This window comes from Dipodomys ordii, unplaced genomic scaffold (genome assembly GCF_000151885.1).
Source record: "Dipodomys ordii isolate 6190 unplaced genomic scaffold, Dord_2.0 Scaffold107, whole genome shotgun sequence".
NCBI classification, from domain to species: Eukaryota; Metazoa; Chordata; class Mammalia; order Rodentia; family Heteromyidae; genus Dipodomys; species Dipodomys ordii.
Genome location: NW_012267323.1, coordinates 810,531 through 833,756, shown reverse-complemented (window position 1 = coordinate 833,756; position 23,226 = coordinate 810,531). Strand labels below are relative to the sequence as shown.

General features: G+C 50.7%; 2 protein-coding genes across 2 annotated transcripts in view; both read left to right on the top strand.

Annotated features, from left to right (window-relative positions):
* Tmem108 (transmembrane protein 108) overlaps positions 1-18,576 on the top strand; it is a 114,298-nt gene extending 95,722 nt beyond the window's left edge. Inside the window, exons 3-5 of the mRNA XM_013028035.1 lie at positions 12,667-14,022; positions 17,147-17,301; positions 18,327-18,576. Coding sequence (XP_012883489.1) covers positions 12,667-14,022; positions 17,147-17,301; positions 18,327-18,449 — 1,634 coding nt within the window. The 3' untranslated portion in view covers positions 18,450-18,576. The remainder of the gene's footprint in view (positions 1-12,666; positions 14,023-17,146; positions 17,302-18,326) is intronic.
* Positions 18,577-21,138: 2,562 nt separating this feature from the next.
* The window catches only part of Bfsp2 (beaded filament structural protein 2, phakinin), a 12,415-nt gene continuing 10,327 nt past the window's right edge, over positions 21,139-23,226 (top strand). The window contains exon 1 of the mRNA XM_013028033.1: positions 21,139-21,606. Coding sequence (XP_012883487.1) covers positions 21,139-21,606 — 468 coding nt within the window. The remainder of the gene's footprint in view (positions 21,607-23,226) is intronic.

The window sequence follows — 23,226 nt, the reverse complement described above, 5'->3', positions numbered from 1 at the left end:
GTGTTCCTCAGATCTCACCTCCTGAGTAGCTAGGATTGCATATGTGAGCCACCAGTAGCTGGCTAACCCTTTCTCTCTCTCTCTCTCTCTCTCCCTCCTACCCCCTTCCCCCCCCCACTCTCTCTCTCTTTTGGCAGGTTCTGGAGCTTGAACTCAGGGCTGAGCACTGACTTTGAGCCTGTCTGTGCTCAAGGCTCTCTACCACTTGAGCCACAGTGTCACTTCTGGCTTTTTCTGCTTATGTGATAGTGAGGAATCGGACCCAGGGCTTCATGCATGCGAAGCAAGCACTCTACCTACCACTAAGTCACCTTCCCAGCCCATGGACTCTTTTTGAGTTCATGTAAAATTGCCACCATATTGCTTGAGCAGGAATTACACAGGGAATGGGCAGCTTAGAACTCTTGTGGAAGGAGCTCAGCGGGAGAGTGCTTGCATGCATGAGGCCCTGGGTTCGATTCCTAAACAGCAAAAAAAAGACCAGAAGTGGCATTGTGGCTCAAGTGGTAGAGTGCTTGCCTTGAGCTGAAGAGCTTAAGGACAGCACCCAGGCCCAGAGTTCAAGCCCCACAACTGACAAAAAAAAAAAAAAAAGAACTCTGGAGATTTTGGTTCATGCCCAAAAATTACCACATCTCTGCCCATGATTCCTGAAATCAACTTGAAATTTAAAGTTGTAAGGCTAACCAAGAAGTATTATGTGAATATGAAGCTAAAAATACCAAATTGTTAACTACACACACACACACACACACACACACAGAGCAATAATGATCTGATATCTCTGTGGAGCCTTCTGTTTGTCCAGATCTCCTCCCACTCCTTGTGGACTTTCATTTAGGCCCAGGTCTGAGCCTAAATCCTCAGACCTCCCTCTCCATCTCCAAAGGAAGACAGAACCATCTTAGGCCAATCGTGGCTTTTGCTTAAACGCATGCAGATTCGCTAATCATGCTCATTAGGTTTAGAGCTCACTCAAATTTAATTTAGAGTGATTCAGTCACATCTCTGCTGTGGTTGCCAGGACAGATGTGTGCGTGGCTTGGGCTGGCTTCTCTTTGCCAGAGACAGATGTCAGCATGTCAGGCCTCCCTGGAACAGAGCCAGGGTATTTATTAGTGACAGTACTTCAGTCTCCTCTCCCTCAACTGGGGTTTTTGTGTGTAGAGTTAAAATGTGAGCCCCAGCTAAGGACAAAAAAAAAAAAGAGAAAGGCGGGGATTTTGAGCAAGGTAGTGGAAGGTAGAGAACGTGGGGTAAAGTCAAGAGAGAAAATAGCCAGTGAGCCTGATGCCCGCATTTCATTCCTATAATCCTAGCCATTCAGGAGGCTGAGATCTGAGGATCATGGTTCGACCCAGCCCAGAGAATAAAGTCTGTGTGACTCTTGTCTGCAATTAACCACTTAAAAATCCAGAAGTGGAGCTGTAACTCAAGTGGTAGGGCACCAGCCTTGAGCACAAAAACTCAAGCAGCAAGGGAGGGAGAGAGGAAGAGGAAGAAAAGGCCAGCCATTTCCTTTCACCAGCAATGATCTTCATGGTTTGATTCCCAGATCTAACTTGGATTCACCCTAGGGGTGGAAGGAGAGTCAATATTAGGAATCCTGAGACCCACCCCAAAATTTCCTTCATGAGGCCTAGGGACCTTTGGGGGAGAAGCAGACAGAGCGGGGTGAAAGCACACTTTGGAGACTTTGTTAAGTTTTTCACAACAAAGAATGGCGTGCAGGATTGGCTGGGAAACAGGGGTAGAGTCAGTAATGATGGTTCCTGGGGCTGGCTGAGGGGTGGGGAGTGGTCAGGGATGGAGAATAAGTGTCCCTTATTTGGAGAGTTGATAAAAGTAGGTAAGTGGTGACTCTAGGAATTAGCTGCCCCTAGGAGAGGCAGTCCCATGCCTGAGCAGAGAAAGCCCTACGTGGCAGGGCAGTGGTACAAAAAATTAAGGAAAAGCATTGAAGTTAGAAGTCAAAATACACACATACAAAGTTCTCTCTGCTTTGCAATGTAAGAGGCATCTGTAGTGTGTGTGTGTGTGTGTGTGTGTACACGTGCACATAGCAATACCAGGATTTGAACTCAGGACCTAGTACTGTCACAGGTACTGTTTGATCATGGCTAATGCTCTATCACTAGAGCCACAACTTCAGACTGGAGCATCTGTATTCTAGAAGCATGCAAGCAACTTTACAGCACAAAGGTGGAAACATGGCCCATTTCTTGCCTTTTTTTTTTTTTTTGCCAGTCCTGGGGCTTGAACTCAGGGCCTGGGCACTGTCCCTGAGCTTCTTTTTGCTCAAGGCTAGCACTCTACTGCGTGAGTCACAGTACCACTTGTGGCTTTTTCTGTGTATGTGGTACTACAGAATTGAACCCAGGGCTTCATGCATGCTAGGCAAGCACTCTACCACTCTACCACTCTAGCCACATCCCCAGACCCTTGTCCTTTTGATGATGTCAAGGATCTCCAATAGGAATACATTTTCCAGAATATTTCCCTTGGACAGGCTCCCATCCGAGATATCTAGTAACTCTCTTAAGTCTTTCTCTGTCTCTCTGACAGTTTGGAAAATAGATTTCCAAAAATAAAAAAGAGGGGCTGGGAAGGTGGCTCAGCGGTAGAGTGCTTGCCTCCCATGCATGAGGCCCTGGGTTCGATTCTTAGCACCACAGAAGCAGAAAAAGCCAGAAGTGGCGCTGTGGCTCAAGTAGTAGAGTACTTGCCTTGAGCTGAAGAGCTGAAAGACAGTGCCTAGTCCCAGAGTTCAGGCCTCACAACCTACAAACTAAATAAATAAATAAGATTCTAGAAAATGTCATCTATAGTCACCATTTGAAAAGAATAGGAACACATCCTTTGCTTTTCCTTTGATGTTTCTTCCTGGTTCCATTTCCTTTTGTGCTTCCCAAGTTGGAAGATCTCACAAGTGACGGGTGTCCACACCCCCCCCCCGACAATACCTCACCTGTGGGCACAAGATTCCCATTCAGTGTGTGGTCTGATTCCTCCACTGGGCAGTAGCTAGTTTCCCCTTGGGTTTAGTAAGTACCCCCCCCTTTCTTTTTAGACAGGCAGATTTTCATTCTCCTCAGGTCTCTTCGGGTCTCACTGGACGAGCAACACTCTTGAGTAATTGCTACCCCCTGGGAACACAGCACTTAGCTTTAAAGCTTGAAGACCTTGAATGTGTATTTAAGGCTTTTCCCCTAATGCATTGCTGATTAGAAGTATACTGAGCAAGCGCCTGTGATTGGAGGACAGTTTTCTTATCCACACTAATCTAATACAAGTTCAACTCCTTTCTGCTGTTCTATTAATAACCCCCCTCCCAAAGATTTCACCCCTGCCCTGTTTGTTTGTGGGTAGATGGATGGAACTAAGTTCCTATAGGAATTTCCAAGGGTTTATTTATTCTTTGCCAGTTCCTCAAATCTAGATAAACTTGCTAGGCACTGGTGGCCTCCATGTGTAACCTTAGCTACTCAGGAGTCTGAAATCTGAGGATCTTGCTTCAAGGCCAAGTCGAGCAGACAAATCTGAGAAACAAGTTATCTTCAGCTAACCAGCAAAAAGCTAGAAATCGACTCATGGCTCAAGTGGTTAGAGATCCTCCTGCCTGTGGCTTTGAGTTCCAACCTTGAGCACGCTATCCCAAGAGTGAGAACCACACCAAGGTCAAATCAAGGTCAAAGGACAGGAGGCAGCATTGAGAGACCAGCCCAGATTGGCAAGTCTGAAGTTCCTGGCGTTCTATTTACTCTTCTGTTGTCTGCAGTTCCTCGTGTGCATGGTGGAAGGCGTGTACACCGTCCACGCCACGGCACGGGCCTGTCCGGTGCCCTGGGCTGCCTCCCTGTCACTCTGCCAGAAGCAGAGTCTCATTCTCTGTTTCGCCCCCATGGCGAGAGCAAGGCTATCAGACACTTCCAGGCAGATAGCAGGGGCGGCCTGTGCTGACCTCAGCCCTCCCTCCTTCATTTCACGCTGTCAGACTGTCTCCAAGCCGCACACAGCCGCCCACCGGGGCAGCAGGGGATGGAGACACTGGGATTTGCTAGTCTGGAGCTGACTGGCCGTCATGAGGGACAGAATGTGAACAATGCCTCCTAAGCCTTCCCTGTCACAAATCATGGTGGGGAGGGCAGGGGGAGAAGGGATCAAGAAGAGGTGGGGGGGCCTGTCTTTTCCTTCTGGCACTCAGTGATTTTGACTTAACCCTTCAGTCTCTATGGCCATGTGTATGTATTTCTTCCTATGTCTTTGTGTTCCTGGAAGCTGCCTATGCATACCAGGACCAGGTCTTCAGACTCTAGGATGATGAGTGGCATGCAGGAGGTACCAACTAAATGCGTGAGATGTGATCAAGTGCACGGTCCCCAAGGATAACAGTTGAACTTTGTGAAAATCCCCATTCTGGGTTCAATTCAGCCACACAGCATAGGTGGAGGGAATGAGGGGTTAAGAAGTACCTGCTGTAAAACTAATTAATAATAATAATAATAGCCAGGCACGGTGGCTCACGCCTGTCATCCTAGCTACTCAGGAGGCTGAGATCTGAGGATCATGGTTCAAAGCCAGCCCGAGCAAGGAGTCCGTGAGACTCTTATCTCCAAGGAACCACCAGAAAACTGGAAGTGGTGCTGTGGTTCAAGTGGTAGGGCGCTGGCCTTGAGCTGAAGAGCTGACAGCGCCCAGGGCCAACGACTGACCAAAAATAATAATAATAAATAAATAGCACCCCCTGTTGACTAAAGCCTGGGATCATTTTCTAGTCTGTTTCATGCAAATCAGAGCAGGAACCCGGTCCCTAAGATGCCATTCTCCCTTCAGGGCACCCGTGGCTGGTCACTGGTGGTGGAGCCCATGCCCAGTGAATGGGAAGTCTGGACCGGGTCTCATCTCTGAGGAACATTAAGATTGCAGGCCCCAGAGTGAGGCTCCAGTGAGAAGAGAAAAAAAAAAAAAAAAAAACAACGTCTAGTCACTAAGCGGATCCTTTGTCCCATGGCTTTGAACCCTAGACAGCGGGGCTAATCCCATGGGAATGTCTTTGGGGACAGATTCTATTCTTGGACAGACTTTGCTTGCTGAGACTCCTTTTTTGACTTCTTTCTTTTATCTGCTCATTTTTTCTGTTGAAGGTAAACGAAAAGTTGTGAGAGTTCTTATCACAGCCTGCAGGCATGCAAGGGGAGGGGGCAAAGCCCTTGGAAGGGACAGCTTCAAACCCTGGATGCTGCTTTGAGGAGAAACCCTACCCCGGGGTACACTAGATTCCCCCAGGAGCAAGGCTGGGGACCCTGGGTGGCTCTCTCCCCCTAGATCAGACTAAATCTCATCTTCTCCACACGGAGGGATGCTACCTGTGCACCGGTCTTATCATCCTTTACCACCTGCAAATGTTGCTTTTATTTTATTTTATTTTTGGCTGGTCGTGGGGTTTGACCTCTGGGCCTGGGCGCTGTCCCTCAGCTCTTCAGCTCAAGGTGAGCGCTCTACCCCTTGAGCCACAGCGCCACTTCTAGCTTTTTCTACTTATGTGGTGCTCAGGAATCAAACCCAGAGCCTCCTGCATGCAAGGCAAGCGCTCTACCATGGAGCCACCTTCCCATCCCTTGCTTTTATTTTTAAACCCTTTTATCATTATTAGGAAGGTGTTGGTCCAGAGGGGTTCCAGTGACATAAACCAGGGGAAAAAATACATTTCTTTATGGACAATGTCACCCCTTCCCTTGCTGTCCCCCAGGTTTTTCCCTCCCATCCCCACCCCTAAGTTGTATAGTTCATTTTGCAACATGGTGCCCGGTGAGAACCACTGCTGCATTTGTCCCTCCATTTCTGCAAAGTTAGCTTTTGAAAAGAAAAAGAAAAAAGGCCCAACATGACAGAGGAAGAAAAGCATTAAAAGCATGGCACATATCTCCCCAGCTATTTCCCTGCGCTGATGTATGCTGCATCATCCCCTTCGCCAAAGGGACTGTTTCATAGAATCATGGCAATTAAAAAAAGAAAAGAAAAGTTCAGGGGGCTGGGACTGTGGCTCAGTGGTAGCGTGCTCACCTCGCATGCATGAAGCCCTGGGTTCGATTCCTCAGTACCACAGACACAGAAAAGCCGGAAGTGGCGCTGTGGCTCAAGTGGTAGAGCACTTGCCTTGAGCAAAAGCAGCTCAGGGACAGCGCCCAGGCTCAGAGTTCAAGCCCCAGGACTGGCAAAAAAGAGAAAAAAACAAGCCAGGCACTGTCGCTCATCCTGTAATCTTAGCTACTGGGGAGGCTGAGATCAAAGGACTGCCATTCAGAGCCAGCTTGGGCAGGAAAGCTCATGAGACACATCTCCAATTTAAAAGCCAGAAGTCAAGCGGTGGCTCTAGTTGTAGAGCACTAGCCTTGAGCACAAAAGCTAAAGGAGATCTCCCAGGCTGCGAGTTCGAGTCCTAGTACTAGCACACACATCTTGATTTTCCAGTCAGTCTCAAGATTAAATGTCAGCCAGACACCTGTGGCTCATGCCTGTCATCCTAGCTACTGAGGAGGCTGAGATCTAAGGATCAAGGTCCAAAGCCAGCCTGAGCCAGCAAGTCTGTGAGACTCTTATCTCCAATTAACCACTCAGAAAACCAGAAGTGGCGCTGTGACTCAAGTGGTAGCGCGCTCCCCTTGAGCTGAAGAGCTGAGGGACAGCGCCCAGGCCCCAGAGTTCAAGCCCCACAACGACACACACAAAAAAAGATTAAATGTCACTGTCTCTTCTGTGGCAAACCTTAATCTGCAGCCTGTTTGAAAGCATGCAAGGCCCATATCACAAGCCTTATCCTATCAGGCCCCGGGTTGGTAGAGAGAAGGTGGCAGACACCCCAGGGGCTGTGTCCCAGGCAAGCCTGGGTCTGTAGCCACCGCCCAGCTGCACACATCCGCATGAGACCCATGTGTAATCACCCCCAGAGTCTAATCAGGCATCTGATCATTCCCAGCCAGACATCACAGGGCTCAGCCCTATCTCCAGGGAGCTCTCTCAGGGGGCTTGTTTGCTAGGACAAGGTGTTCAGAAGAGAAATCAGAGCAGTTTTATATGAGAGAGTCTAGGCTACCTCGGTGAATGCAGGAGAGAGAGAGAGAGCTAGAACAGGCGTATTGGGACTGGATGGGCAGGACTAAATAAAACACAAGATTCACCACCCAGGGGCTGGGAAGGTGGCTCAGTGGTAGAGTGCTTGTCTTACATGCATGAGGCCCTGGGTTCGATTCCTCAGCACCACATAAGCAGAAAAAAAGCCGAAAGTGGCATTGTGGCTCAAGTGGTAGAGTGCTAGCCTTGAGCTGAAGAGCTGAGGGACAGCGCCCAGGCCCAGAGTTCAGGCCCATGACCGATTTAAAAAAAAAAAAAAAAAAAGATTCACCACCCAGAGAGAAGGCTCTTAGGAGGTGCTTCTTCCCCTCCACATCCACCATGCCACACACACCCCCAACTCACCCACCCCCAGCCCAGCTCACACGAGGACTGACTTAAAGGAGCACCACTACCCGCTTTGCGGTAGCCAGAGATGGTCAAATTCTTACTTTAAATGTCATCGGGCCTTTTTTTCTTCTTCTTCTTCTTCTTTAACACGGATATACATTTCTAATTCGGCTCTTCCCTTTACACATTCTTTTGACATATGTACAAGCACATGCTTAGAGAAAAAAAAAAAAACTAGCTACAGTTCAATTCTGATTTGCTTACTTGGAAATGATGGGCCTTTCGCACTCTGATGCATAATTCATGACGTAAATGGAGAGCCTGGCTGAGCTCCCCGGCGTGGAGGGGGAAGGGGAGGAGGGCAGGCAAGGGAGAGGATGTTGTTTTCGGGGGTCCTACCAAGTTAACACCCTAAGATCCCCACTTGGGGGTGATAACCGTTCAAGACGTAAAGGTGTGGCTGGAAGTATTGGAACATTTGGAGATAAGGTTAGGAAAAGAGCCACCTGTTGTGTTGAGGTTATGAGTTGGATTTTGTTGTTGTTGTTGTTTTTGGAGGGTGGTATTTTTGGGGTGCCTGGGGCTTAAACTCAGGGGCCTAGGTATTGTCCCTGAGGGCTAGCGCTCTACCGCCTGAGCCACAACTCCACCCACTTCCAGCTTTTTGGTGCTTAAATGGAGGTAAGAGTTCCACTCGTTGGCTTTCCTGCCCAGGCTGGCTTTGAACTGCGATCCTCAGATCTCAGCCTCCTGAGCAGCTAGGATGACAGGCGTGAGCCACCAGCACCCTGCTAGGGCTTGGTTTTTCAACTCTTGAGGACTTGGTTTTAAGCACACGGGATCATCTGGTTGCGAAGATCACCCGTGATGTGGGCTCTAATCAAAAGCTCCCAAACGCTGACAGGCAGACACAATAAGACAGCAGTATCTCCTATTTTTGGAACAAATTCTCATTATAAGAATGGCTTTCTTCAACACGCAAACTCTATAAATGGGACCAACGATCCGAAGATGCTTGCAAAGCACTCGAAGTTGGGCTGCATGGTTTTTTTGTTTTGGGTTATTTGTGTGGGGGGGTTGCCTTGAGCTGCTCACAGAAGGACTGGCAGGTAACGCAGTTACTCACCCCACAGAGAAAAAGAAGGCAGCAGAGATGTCTGTGGAGCAGTCTAGGCGAGTCCAAGGCAGCTGTTCCAGGAGATATGAAATGTATATGGTAAATAGAAGAGGGCATCCGTTCATAGTTTCATTGGCACTGTTACTTTTTCCTCCTACAGATACACCACATAATAGGAGGTTATGTTTATCTTAGGTGTTGACCTGAGAGAGACACAAACATGTCCACACAAAAGCCTGTAAACAAATGTTCACAGTGGGCTTCACTGAAAATAGCTCTAAGCTGGAGACAACTCAATTGTGTTCATAATCAGATGAAGGAATGATGGGTATGACCATGTGATAGAGTATTACTTGGCAGCTTAAAATTAAAAGGAGCCGGGCGTCAGTGGCTCATGCCTGTCATCCTAGCTACTACTCAGGAGGCTGAGATCTGAAGATCATGGTTTAAAGCCAGGCCAGGCAGAGAAATCCCTGAGACTCTTATCTCCACCAGAAAACTAGAAGTGGAGCTGTGGCTCAAAGTGGTAGAGTGCTAGCCTTGAGCAAAAGAGCTTAGTCCCAGACCCTGAGTTCAAGCCCCACAACCTACAAAAAGAGAAAAGAAATCACCAAGGGCTGGGAATGTGGCTTAGTGGTACAGTATTTGCCTGGCATGCCTGAAGCCTTGGGTTCAATTCCTCAGTACTACATACACAGAAAAAGCTGAAAGTGGCACTGTGGCTCAAGTGGTAGAGCGTTCGCCTTGAGCAAAAAAAGCTCAGGGACAGTGCCTAAGCCCTGAGTTCATAGCCCCAGGACAGGAAGGAAGGAGGGAAGGAAGGAAGGAAGGAAGAAAGGAAGGAGGGAAGGAAGGAAGGAAGAAAAGGAGGGAGGGGGAGTGGGAGGGAGGGAAACCAACAATACACAAATACACACAGCAAATGGACAAACTTCACAGATGTTATGGCTGAGTGAAAACCAGACCCAAAGGATTCTACCGAATTCCACTTTCGTAAAAATCTGGAACAGATGGGAACAAACCTATAACAATGTAAATCAGAGTTACTTAGAGGTGGGTGGATTTGAATGCAGAGGGAAATGAGGAGCTTTATGGTATAACTGGATTATACATTAGTTTTAACTCTAGATGATTTTTTTTCTTGCTTGCTTGTTTTGAGAAAATTCCATACTGATTTCCACAGCGGCTACACTTATTTACATTCCCACCAACAGTGTGTAAAGGTTCCTTCTTTCTCTCCACATCCTCACCGACATGTGTCATGGGTATTTTCTTGAAGATGGCCATTCTGATGGGGGGTGGGGGGAAAATGGAGTCTGATTACAGTGTGGTTTGCATTTCCCTGATTGTGAAGGATGTTGGCTATTTTTCCACGTGTTCACTGATCATTTGTACTGCTTCTGAGAATGATCTGTTTGGTTCATTTGCCCATTTTTCCATGGGGATGTTCTTGTCGTGTTTATTAACATGTTGAGTCCTTTACATATTTTGAGTATCATTCCCCCTTTTGGATGAACTGGCAAAGGTTTTCTCCCATTCTGTAGGCTGTTTTTCTCAATTTGATCATTGTTTCTTTTATGATAACGATTTCGCTTATTGATTCTTGCTAATATTTCCCAAGCTGTTGAGTCCTATCGAGAAAGTCATTACCTATGCCTGTGTCTTGACATGTTTTCCTCTAGTAATTTCCAAGTTTTGAGTCTTACAAGGTCATTGATCAATTTTTGGGTTGATTTTCACATAGTAGGAAACATAGGGATCTGGTTGTAGTCTCTCCTACATGTGGACATCCAGTTTTCCCAGCACCGTTTTTTTTAAAGGGTTATCTTTTCTCCCAGGCATGTTTTTGGAACCTTTGTAGAGAATCAGATTTAACTAACAGTGGAGGTTATGTCTGCCCCCACAGTGAGGGTTCCTCTGTGAGACCCCACTGAAGAACAAGGGCAGAATTTGGGATTCAGCGATTAAAAAACGATACCCATCTACTTGGAATCCCAAAAGAAGGGGTTAGAGGCGTGACTCAGTCACCTGCCAGTGATCAAAAGTGTCAGATACTGAGTTCAAGTCCCAGTGTTGGACAAAAAAGAAAGAAAGAAAGAACCAAAAGCCAGTCACCGGCGGCTCACACCTGTAATCCTAGCTACTCAGGAGGTTGAGATCTAATGATCAGAGTTCAAAGCCAACCCAGGCAAAAAAGTCCCCATGAGACTCTTATCTTCAATAAACTACTCAAAAAAAGTCATAAGTGGTGCTGTGTCTCAAATGATAAGAGTGTCAGCCTTGCTCACAAAGAGGCTCAATCAGGGACAGTGCCCAGCCCCAGAGTTCAAGTCTCAGGACTGGCAAGAAAAAATAAACAAAACAAACAAAAACCGTCACCAGACGCTGGTATCTCACACCTGTCATCCTAGCTACTCAAGAGGCTGAGATCTAAGGGTCACAATTCAAACCCAGCCCAGGCAGGAAAGTCCTCAAGAGACTCTTATCTCCAAATAACCACTCAAAAACCTGTAGTGGAGCTGTGGTTCAAAGTGGTAGAGCACTAGTCTTGAACAAAAGAGCACAGGGACCGTGCCTAGGCCCTGAGTTCAAGCCCCACAACTGGCAAAAATAAACAAACAAATAAGTTTGCATACCCCAGGCGTTAGTGGGGCATTAGTTAAGGGTCCACTCCTACTCTGTGGAATCCAGCACCATTAGGAGCTTACCCACACACACGCACACGCGTGCACACACACACGTGTCTTGGACTGCTGTCTGCCAGCTTTCTTGCACACTTACTAGACCAGGGATGGGTGGCTGCCCCACCTCAGGCTAGTGGGTGAGCCAGCTGCCTAGAATAACAAACACATCTTTTGAGGTCATGCTTTACAAATGCAAATTACTTCCCCAAGGGCAGACAGGTTAGATTTTGTTTGTTCTTGGCTCCCTGGAGATAAGTAACTGGCTGGGAGCAAAGAAGCCTGGCAGCCAGAGGGCATTGTTTCCAGAAAAAAAAAAAAAAAAGTACCTGAGAAGCCAGGCTGGCCGGGATGGAAATGAGCTGCAGGCCACAGACCTGCAGCTGTGTGGCTCCCGTGTCCAGCCTCTTCATCTGTTACCATGGCAACAGGCATCCGCGTCCTCTGCACCAGAACTGGGCACCGATTCCCCTAAGGGCAGAACACCTCAACTTTGGTACCATTAGAATCATCTGAAGACTTTCTTTCTTTCTTTTCTTTTCTTTCTTTTTTTCTTTTCTTTTCTTTCATGACATTTTGCTCAGTGCATGGAAATTAAGCATCCTGGTGAAACCAGTGCTGGTAGTGGTGGACAGGTGTAGAGTACCTGAAAGAGAGGGAGGGAAGCTTTCATTCCCAAATGCGTATACCCTGGAAGGCTGACTCTCAGAATCCAGCTGTGAAATCCAAATCCTGCCCAGGATAGAAATTATACCATGGGGGGTGGGCATCTTGCCTGGAAATGGGAACTCAGCGTGAGTTGACAAGAAGGCACAGCCGTGTGGTCTGTGCCGCTCAGCTCTAGTCAGAGACTCAAGATCAGACAGCCTCAGAGCCAGCTAGATGGGGAAATCAAGCAGGAAAGTCAGCAGCCTGGCAGCTCACTCAAGAGCCGGCCCTCAGGGCTGGCAAGGTGGCTCGCCTAGCATGCATAAAGCCCTGGGTTCAATTCCTCAGTAACACCTCCACAGAAAAAGCCAGAAGTGGCGCTGTGGCTCAAGTGGTAGAGTGCTGGCCTTGAGCAAAAGAAGCTCAGGGATAGTGTCTAGGCCCAGAGTTCAAGCCCCGGGACTGGCAGTAAATAATAATAATAGAAAAGAAAAAAATAGGTTGCTTAGACCAAACATTGGGGAGGGAGGGGACTATTTTAAATATCTCCATGTGTAGCCAGGGTGACTAAAGTCAAGCACGTCTAGACCAGTGATGGCTCTGTCTGTGGTTCAGTTGTCCTGTCAAGGGCCTGGGCTCCAGTGGGCCCACAATTCCCAGGTCACGGTTAAGGATGGCCCTGCCTAGCCACCACTCCTGGGTCTCACCTGTTCCCCCCTCCTTTTGTTCCCCCTCCTCCTGTCCCCCACTCTCCTCCAGGCTTTCTCCTCACCTTGGCACTGACTGAAGCACTGGTACTGGCTGTCCAGGGAGCCTCCCCCCGGAATTCTTCCCACATCCTTCCCCCAGCGAGACCCCCAGGCACCATGGTGACAGCCCCCCGCCCCAGCTCCGCTGGACACCCCTCAGTGACACCGGACCCCCGGCCTGAAGGGTCCTCCGCACAGGCTGCAGCCACCACGTGGACAGCACCCCAGCCAGACAGGCACCCTGCAGCCGGGACCACCGTCCCCACCACCATCCTCCCCACTCCGGCCCCCCTGCCCACCAGGTCCCCTCCCATTGCTGTGGCAACTGTACCCTCCTCCTCAGAGGCCCGCCCCCCCAGGAGGACCACCCCCAGCCACCCGCTGACCCAGCCCACCGGAGCCACCAGCCGCCCCTCCACAATGTCCCCAAGGGGGCCCACGCGCAGGCCCCCCAGGCCCCCAGGCTCCCCAAGGAAGGGAGCCGGGGGTCTGTCGCGCCCTCTGCCCCCTGGTGGCCACCTCGGGAGGAAGGAAGGGCAGCGGGGGAGAAACCTGAGCGCCCCCTACCCGGGGCAGAAGCGGCCCCTGGGCAAAATCTTCCAGATCTACAAAGGCAACTTTACCAGATCCGTGGAACCGGACCCCCCCTCCCCCCTCCCATCCGGAACCCCATTGTGGGGCACCTCCTCCTTGCCCCCACCCCAAGCCACGACCGTGACCACCCTGGATCCCAGAAGTACCTCGTGGGCGCCTCCCACACCCTCCCCAGTGCCTGCAGAGGACGAGCTGGACCCACGCAGAGACCAGCAGGGGGGCACAGTCACCCCCACCATCCCGGAGGAGCCCCCAGATGCCAGTGTCGCCTCAGGGGTCCCTGCCAGCCCGCAGCCCACCCCAGTGCCTTCTCAGGACAGCCCCAGCGACTCTCGGCTCACTGGCACCCCTGGCACCCACAGATACCCATCTGCCAGCCCTGGGGTCCTCACAGCAGCCACAGAGCCCACCCCGGCTGCCTCCGTCTCAGCCCCTTCCCAGCAGATTCCTCAGGGAGTGTCTGTCCCCCCGCAATCCCCAGCCTGGCACCCCGGGGTGTCAGACAGGACTGTCCCTCCAGCCAGGCCCGATGCCACGGCCTCGCCACCAGTGACCGACAGGGGGCCCAGCCCCCTGTCCACAACACCATCCACAGCCACCGGGAATTTCCTCAACCGCCTGGTGCCCGCGGGCACCTGGAAGCCTGGAACGGCAGGGAACAGCTCCCACGTGGCCGAAGGGGACAAAGCCCAGCCCAGAGCCACCGTCTGCCTGAGCAAGGTGGACATCGCTTGGGTGATCCTGACCATCAGTGTCCCGATTTCCTCCTGCTGTGAGTACCCCGTCCCCGGCCACGACTCCTCTTCCCATACCCTCTGTCCTCACCCCTTCCCACGCTGCTTTGCTCATCTCCAATGTGTGTGTATGTGTGTGAGAGCACATCTGTGTGTTGGCCCTAGGGCTTGAACTCAGGGCCTGGGCAGTGTCCCTTAGCTTCTTTGTTCAAGTAGAGCCACAGATCCACTTCCAGCTCTTATTTTGGTTGGGAGGAGGAGGCGGGGATTGTTTGGATTTTTTTGGTAGGTTATGCATGGGGCCTGGGTGCTTCCAGCTTTTTGCAGGTTAATTGGGAGAAGATAAGAGCCTCAAAGACTTTCTTGTGCGGGCTGACTTTGAACTGGAATCCTCAGATCTCCATTTCCTCTCCGCTGCAGGAATGAGCCACTGACACCCAGTTCTTTGCCTTTCTCTTGGTGGGGGGGAGGGGTGGGCCTTGAACTCTGGGCCTGGGCACTGTCCCTCAGCTCTTCAGCTCAAGGCCAGCACTCTACCACCTGAGCCATAGCACCACTTCACCGGTGCTTGGCTCACCCAGTTCTTTGCATTGGTCATTTCATGTGACACCATAATGATGTTATAAATATCCAGAAAAGTTTCCTTACTCAATCCAATTCAAGGCTATGTTTTACAGAGAGCAGATGTGGCTTTACTAGGACCCAAGAGTTAAAGAGAGGCAGGGCTGGGGTGGTCAGCTCCCTGTTGGTAGCTCCAACACAAGGTGACACCCGAGCACCACAGGAGTCCAAATCTACAGCCCCCAGCAAAGTCCTCACTGGCCGGCCTCTCCTGCTGCTCCTCCATCTTGCCTTTGATGACCTCTCCTCCCTACATCCACCTCTGACAATCCCTACTCTTCCCACCTCCCCTCCCCTTCATCCTAGGAGAAATTACTAGAGATAAAGCTGAATGCAGTGGGAAGTTCCACTGGCCTTGGACAAAAACAAAACAAAACAAAAAAACAGTTCTTACAGCTGGGCACCAGGGGCTCATACCTGTCATCCTAGCTACTCAGGAGGCTGAGATCTCAGGATCGTGGTTCAAAGCCAGCCTGGGCAGGAAAAGCTGTGAGACTCTATCTCCAATGAACCACCAGAAAACTGGAAGTGGTGCTGTGGTTCAAAATGGTAGAGCACTCGCCTTGAGCAAAAAGAGCTCAGGGACAGCGCCCAGATTGACCACATGCATAAGATTCCCAGGATCCTGGTCAGGGTCAAAGGGCATTGTGGACTTCTTGCAGTCAGGGCTTCTTTCCTCTCCAGAAGAGGAGGGTGAGCAGAACAAATCCCAGTCCTGTCCCAAGACGGGGAAGTGGCAATTCAACTACCCCTTCCAGGTCTCCAGCCCTCCCAATGGCTGCAAGGGCTTGGGTGTGCCAGGACTGAGAAATGCCTTGTCTCCAGGTCCCTGCCAGTCTTGCTGGGCCAAATGGTCTCAGGCATGTGGAGAGAGCTGGGCTTGGTGGATTGGATCCAGGCTGCACTGGGCAGCACAGTGGCTCCCGAGCCCCGGTCTCTGCTGCCACCTTCCGGACACACACGCAAAGCCCACACCACCTCGCCGCTGGCCTGGCGCTGAGCCGGTCCTCAAACAGTACTTACTTGAACCTGACACATCCACTTTGCACTTTCTCCCAGTACCAGCCTACCATGCCTTGAGTCCAAACCCCAGGAAGGAAGAGAGGGAGGGAGGGAGATGATAGAGAGAAGGGGAGAGGTGGGAAACTAGGCCCAGAATGATGCCAATAAAAAGAACAGGATTGCCAGGTGCCAGTGGCTCACGCCTGTCATCCTAGCTACTCAGGAGGCTGAGATCTGAGGATCGAGGGTCAAAGCCAGCCTGGGCAGGAAAGGCTGTGAGACTTATCTCCAGTGAACCATTCAGAAAACCGGAAGTGGCGCTGTGGCTCAAGTGATAGAGCGCTCGCCTTGAGCTGAAGAGCTGAGGGACAGCGCCCAGGCTCAGAGTTCAAGCCCCACAACCAACAAAAGAAGGAGGAGAAAGAGGAGGAGGAGGAGGAGGAAAGAAGGAAGGAAGGAAGGAAAAGAAAAGAACTAGAACCAGAAGTATGACCAAGAGCTTGTCTCCTTAGGTTTTGTGGGCAGGGCCAAGGCAGGACTGGCCAGGGAAGCCACCGTGACCACCCAGGGTCAAGCACACAGCCCCTGTCTCTCCCTCTTTACATCCAACCTAGTTTCCCCTGGCCAGCCTAGCCTCACTGCACCCCCCACCCCGTGTCCTCCCTGCTGACTCCTCCCTCAGCTGCCTCAGACTCCTGCAGGCACTATGTCCGCTCACTGGTCCCAGGTTTCTCTCTATAAAAGGAGAATGCCGGAAGCCAGGCACAGTGGTGCGTACCTGTAATCCCATCCACTGGTGTCATGGTTCGAAGCTAGTGTGGGCAAAGTAAAGGGGAGAAAAAGTGTATCTTAAAAACCAAATAAGAAAGCCAATCGGACTTAAGAGCATGGCTCAAGGGGCTCCTTGCTCTAAGAGCATTGCCTCAATGAAGCCCTTGCTGGTGCCCGTGTGTGTGTGTGTGTGTGTGTGTGTGTGTGTGTGTGTGTGTGTGTGTTATCTGGGGCCTGAGCTATTGTGCTCCAGTTTCGCACTCTACCACTTGAGCCCCAGCTCCATTTTCAGCTTTCTGGTGGTTCCTTGGAGTTTATAAAGAGTCTCATGGACATTTCCTGCCCGGACTGGCTCTGAACCATGATGCTCCAGATCTCGGCCTCCTGAGTAGCTGGGAGGCCAGGTGTCCTGGCCATTTTATTTGTATTGGATAGTTACTGCTCTCTGATTCTCCTCCTTTCTTCATCGTATGGTGTGTGATGTCTGACCCACTCTGCACCCCCTGCTTACCCACACTTGGAGGAAAGCAGGGGCGAAGGGTGGCGGGGATACAGAGAGGAACGGAAAGCGCAAACCATTGGTGTGACTGTAGCCCCTCATACATCACCCGTATAATAGAACCATTTTTAAAAGGCAGCTGAGCCACCGGGGGCCTCCACAGCTCCCCCTAGCTGCTGACTGCTGCCACCAGCCCGGCTAGCTGCTGCTGCCACACACCCCCCCTCTCCTCGTGGGCCTTCCTCCTCTGACTTGACCTGTCTCCACAGCCATCTTGCTGACTGTGTGCTGCATGAGGAGAAAGAAGAAAACGGCCAACCCCGAGAACAACCTGAGCTACTGGAACAACGCCATCACCATGGACTACTTCAACAGGCACGCCGTGGAGCTGCCCAGGGAGATCCAGTCCTTGGAGACATCAGAGGTAATCCAGCCGGGGAGGTACTCGCCAGGTACACACACACACACACACACACACACACACACGGTTCCTCCACTGGGGGCCAGGACAGGGTGGGTGGAGGGGGGCGGGCAAGGTGAAGCAGCCCCAGCATGGAGGACCATGGAGAGCAAAGCTCGCTCCCAGGGGGTCTCAGATTCTGGGGCCTGAACCCAAGTGTCACTCACACACCAGGGTCAGGGGCTGGGAAGGTGGCTCAGTGGTAGAGTGCTTGCCTAGCATGCATGAAGCCCTGGGTTTGATTCTTCAGCACCATATACACAGGAAAAGCTGGAAGTGGTGCTGTGTCTCAAACGTGGTAAAGGCTTAGCCTTGAAAGAAATGGCCCAGGAACAGCGCCCAGGCCCTGAGTTCAAGCCCCATGACTGACCCAAAAGAGGAAGGAAGGAAGGAATAAAGAAAGAAAGGAAAATAGGAAGGAAGTCAAAGAAAAGAAGGAAAGAAAGAAAGAAACTTAACTGGAGGAGCTCAGCCACAAACCCCATAGCCAAAAGTTTGGTTTCACTTCAAAGTGGATTTTATCACCATTTGCCTCCCAACTCGCTAGGGTCCTTATTGCTTTAAGAGAAATACTGCTGGCCAGGCACCAGTGGCTCCCGCCTGTCATCCTAGCTACTCAGGAGGCTGAGATCTGAGGATCACGGTTCAAAGCCAGCCCAGGCAGGAAAGTCCGTGAGACTCTTATCTCCAATCAACCACCAGAAAACTGGAAGTGGCGCTGTGGCTCAAGTGGGAGAGCGTTGGCCTTGAGCTGAAGAGCTGAGGGACAGCGCCCAGGCCCAGAGTTCAAGCCCCATGACCGACAAAAAAAAAAAGAAAAAGGAAAAGAAAAACTCCCTGAGCTCATGATGCTGGAAGAGCTAGTGGATATATGGGGGACACTGTCCTATAGATCACCCAGGCATGGTCCTCATTCCACCACATTGCGCATGCTCCATGTGTGCTCCCCGCCCACTTGGGCTGAGAACATGGTCTCCGTCTCTTCCCAGGACCAGCTCTCGGAGCCCCGTTCCCCGGCCAACGGCGACTACAGGGACACTGGGATGGTCCTTGTGAACCCCTTCTGTCAGGAAACGCTATTTGTAGGAAACGATCAAGTCTCTGAGATCTAACTGCAACAGCCTTCGCTTTACCACTGCTTTATTTTCGTCTCTAAAATTATAAATATACAAATATATATATATATTATAAACATAACCTTTGTGTAATCTTGACTTAATGAGAAACATTTTCAGCTTTTTTTTTCCTCCTGAGAATTGTCAACATCTTTTTTATAAGTGTGGTTTAAAACAAAATGAAAAAAAACAAAACAAAAATCTTTGCAGAATGACCCATGGCTTTATAAAAAATAATAATAATAATAAAGGTATTTCTAATCAAAGCAGTTGTAATTGATTGCATCTCTTGGGGGGGTTGGGGTTCTAGGAGCCCAGAGCAGGTGAAGGCAGAGGTCTCTTGAGGAAGCACCCCTATTTGTATGAAATAATGCTTGCCTGTTCTTTTGTTGTTGTTGTCGGTCATGGGGCTTGAACTCTGGGCCTGGGCGCTGTCCCTCAGCAATTCAGCTCAAGGCTGGCACTCTACCACTTGAGCCACAGTGCCACTTCTGGCTTTTTTCTGCTTATGTGATGCTGAGGAATTGAACCCAGAGCCTTACGCGTGCAAGGCAAGCACTCTACCACTGAGCCACCTTCCCAGCCCCTTGCCTGTTCTTCTTAAGGGCGATTTAGCTTTGTAGCTTCAAAGGTGACGGTATTACGTCCTCTGGGTGTTGGGTTTAGCTCGGCTAAATCTTAAAGTATAAAATCGGCACTTTTAGCATCGCTACTGGTAGCTCACGCCTGTCATCCTAGTTACTCAGGGAGGCCGAGATCCAAGGATCACAGTTCAAAGCCAGTCCCAGCAGAAAAGTCCTTGAGACTCCTATCTCCAGCTCATCAGCAAAAAAACAAAACAAAACAAAACAAAAACCAGGAAGGAAATGGTAGAATACCAATGGTTCTGTGTACAAGTGGTGGAGTGCCAGCCTTGAGCAAAAAAAAAAAAAAAAAAAGCTAAGGCCCCAGTACTGGCAAAAGGGAGAATAAAAATCACCTTTCAAACTGCCCTCTGCTATCCTACCAAAACCAGATGGCCAGAGTTGATGGCTTGAAAGAAAGCACCACAAACCGGCTGCTGAACCTTCTCCTCCCCTGCTTCCCCCCACCCCGGACCAGCGCCACCTTCCCGGTCCCTGTTATCTCTACCATAGCCACCAGGGGTCAGACTTTCAGAGGCGCCAGAAGGGCTCCGAAAGGCAGCTACTTCTCTACCTTCCTCCCTCCCACCTCAACCCTCCCCCGCTCCCCAACAAATAGCAGTTAGGAAAGAATGGAACTGCTTTGACTCTTCCTATCTCTAAAAGAAAAATAATAAATAATAATAGTTTGATAGTCTATTTTGAATATAGAGGTTCTTACGGTCAGATTGGGAAATGGAATTGAATGTTGGCTCACATTTGTGTCACGGCTGTAGGCGGTCTTACCATGACTTACTTTCCATTTTGCTTTGTAACATGAGAGATGGCTTTTCCGAAAACGCTGTGTTTTCAGCGTTGTACGCACCGACTTCGCACGAGGTTGCTGTTCATCCCTCTCCAAAGGCTTCAACCCACAAAGAAGCAGGTTCAATGTCGCCGTTCGATCTTCATAACCTTACTGTGATATTTCTGTTTGCTGTTACATGGACTGTTATCCATATGTGTGTGAGTATATATATGGAGAGAAAGAGAGAGATCTCTGTTTGTAAATGTAAAATTTATATATAATATATGTCATCAGAGATACATATGTTATATATACATTTGTGGATGTATGATTTATTTTTCCATACCCACAGAATTCAGTTACCATGTATATATAAATAAACTTATTTTATTACCCAGAGGATTATGTGCCTAATACAGTTTGTATTCTTCTCATTCTTTTCATTTTTAAAAGAACGTTGAAGTCAGCCGGGCGGGCACCCATGGCTCACTCCTGTAATCTTAGGCTGAGATCTGAGGATCGTGGTTTGAAGCCAGCTGGCCAGCCCCTCCCCAAGAAAAAGCCAGAAGTAGTGCTGGAGTTCAAGTGGTAGAACATTATCCTTGAACAAAAGAAGCTCAGGGACAGTGCCAGGCCCTGAGTTCAAACCCCAGGATGTATGGGGCAGGGGGACCCATATCGGATGTCCCCTCCATTGTTTGCGGATACGTGTGCACCTTTAGATGCATGCCATCCCATGGAAGGATGCGAGAGGCCCTGGACTTGAACTTGAACTCCCTCCGTGGAGTCCCAGCTTGAGATGTGAGCTGCTGGAGGCACAATTACAACACTTCGCCCCTTCTGCTCCCTGAGCCTTAGTTTACTGGCCTGTGAAATGGGACAGCTCTGCATCTGCTTTGCTGTCTTAGGAGGTGAAACTCATAAAACCCAGGGTATCCCCTCCCAGGGCCTGGGCTTGACCCAGCCCTTTCCCATCTCCCCTCCCCCTCAGAACAATCTGGAAGGTTGGACACGTGACCCTGCCATCAGACAATGCCCAGTGTGCCTGGCCGGCCTCTCCTCTTTCAGCTGAGTGAATGATGACAGAAACTCCTGGACCTCAGCAAGACAAAGAGCCTCGGGACATGGGGGAAAGCTTCTAGAAAGACTCGTGACCAGGACACCATGGGGGCGGGGACAGGGGAAGGGGGGGGGGGGGGGGGGGGGGGGGGGGGGGGGGGGGGAGGATGGATCAGGGGCTGGGAAAGCCGGGTGGCAGCTGCAGAGACAGAGAGAGATGAGTGAGAAGAGGGTGGTGGTTGATTTGCCTCTCCAGAGACGCAGGGCCTCATCCCTTAGGGGGACAAGGCCCCCCTCTTCTCTGGACAGCCCCCCAGCCTCCAGGACAGGCATCATGGGGAGCCTTGGCCGGGCCCCTGGGGTCTATGTGGGGACCGCCCCCAGTGGGTACACAGGGGGTTTGGGGGCTCGAGTCACCCGCCGGGCTTTGAGGATTAGCAGTGTCTTCCTGCAGGGCTTGCGGAGCTCAGGTCTGACCTCGGTAGCGGCCCCTGGCCTGGAAAGAGACCACCGTGAGGTGGAGGACTTGGGGGGCTGCCTGGTGGATTATATAGCCAAAGTGCATGCCCTGGAGCAGATCAGCCAGGAGCTGGAGACACAGCTGCGCACGCACCTGGAGAGCAAGGCCAAGCGCTCGGGAGGCTGGGACGCCCTGCGGGCTTCGTGGAGCAGCAGCTGCCAACAGGTAGGGTTAACCTCCGGGAGAGGGGCGACCCAGGGTGTGGTAGGGAGCAGGGACGGGGGCGGCTGATCTGGGAGAGGGAGCTGAGATTTGAACCCCCGTTTCCTCGGCTCCAGTCCATATCCGGACTCTATGGGAAGATACCTCCATGGGATGAAAACAACAGGTAAATAGAGATACAGTCCTGTCATCTGTTTTTGTTGGTCGGTCGTGGGGCTTGAACTCAGAGCCTGGGCGCTGTCCCTCAGCTCTTCAGCTCAAGTTGAACTGCTCTGCCACGGTGCCACTTCTGGTTTTCTGAGTGGTTTATTGGAGATAAGAGGCTTATGGAGTTTCCTGCCCGGGCTGGCTTTGAACTGTGATCCTCAGATCTCAGCCTCCTGAGTAGCTAGGATGACATGCGCGAGCCACTGGCACCCAGCCTCATTCCATCACCTTAATAGCAGTGTCCAAGAGGAACTGCAGCCACTCAGGTCATTGATGAGTAAACTTACAATTTCCAAGTAAAAAGGAAACCAGTCCTGTTGGTATTATTCATATCCTATCTTCTTTTTTTGGGGGGGGTCCGGTCATGGGGCTTGAACTCTGGGCCTGGGCGCTGTCCCTCAGCTCTTCAGCTCAAGGCGAGCCCTCTACCACTTGAGCCACAGTGCCACTTCTGGCTTTTTTCTTTTTACTTATGTGCTGCTGAGGAATCGAACCCAGGGCCTCAGGCATGCAAGGCAAGCACTCTACCACTGAGCCACCTTCCCAGCCCATCATATCCTATCTTCTTTAATGAAATATATCCAAAGTATCATTCCCACGAGAACTCAATATAAAAAAATATATATCATGATTATGGCCAGGCACCCGGTGGCTCATGCCTGTCATCCTAGCTACTCAGGAGGCTGAGATCTGAGGATCACGGTTCAAAGCCAGGAAAGTGTGTGAGACTTTTATCTCCAATAAACCATTAGAAAACAGGAAGTGGCGCTGTGGCTCAAGTGGTAGAGCACTGGCCTTGAGCTGAAGAGCTGAGGGATAGAGTCCAGACCCAGAGTTCAAGCCCCACGACCAAGATATATATATCTAAAGATATAGATAGATAGATAGATAGATAGATAGATAGATAGATAGATAGATAGATTGTGGTGGTTTAGTTTCACATAAGTCTTTGTGCAGAGTTGGGCCTTGTCCTCCACCCCTCCCATCCCTCCCCCCACACCCCACGTACAGGGGGGTGAAGCCCCGGAGCTCCAGCAGTGAGACTGAGACCCACGCCTGGGTATTTTGATCTGATTTGATTTGATTCCATTATTTCCATCACGGGCTGCTTGCAGCTGATGGTTCTCATCCTCTGGACAGGGGAAGGTGACAGAGGTTTGTGCTTTGCTTCCCGTGGGCCAGGGCCTGCGGTCCTGCCCTGCTTCCTGCGTGGGTCTCTGCAGAGCGCCCAGGTCCTCTGCCTGCACCAGTGGCTCAGACCCTGGCTTCCTGCCGGCCACGCCCACCTCCAGGCCTGGCCCACCTCCCTTGTCTCTGCATCCGCCACGCCCACCTCCAGGCCACGCCCATCTCTCTGGTCTGTATGTTGGCCACGCCCACCCCCAGGTCCTCCCACCTCCCTAAGTGTGTGTGTGT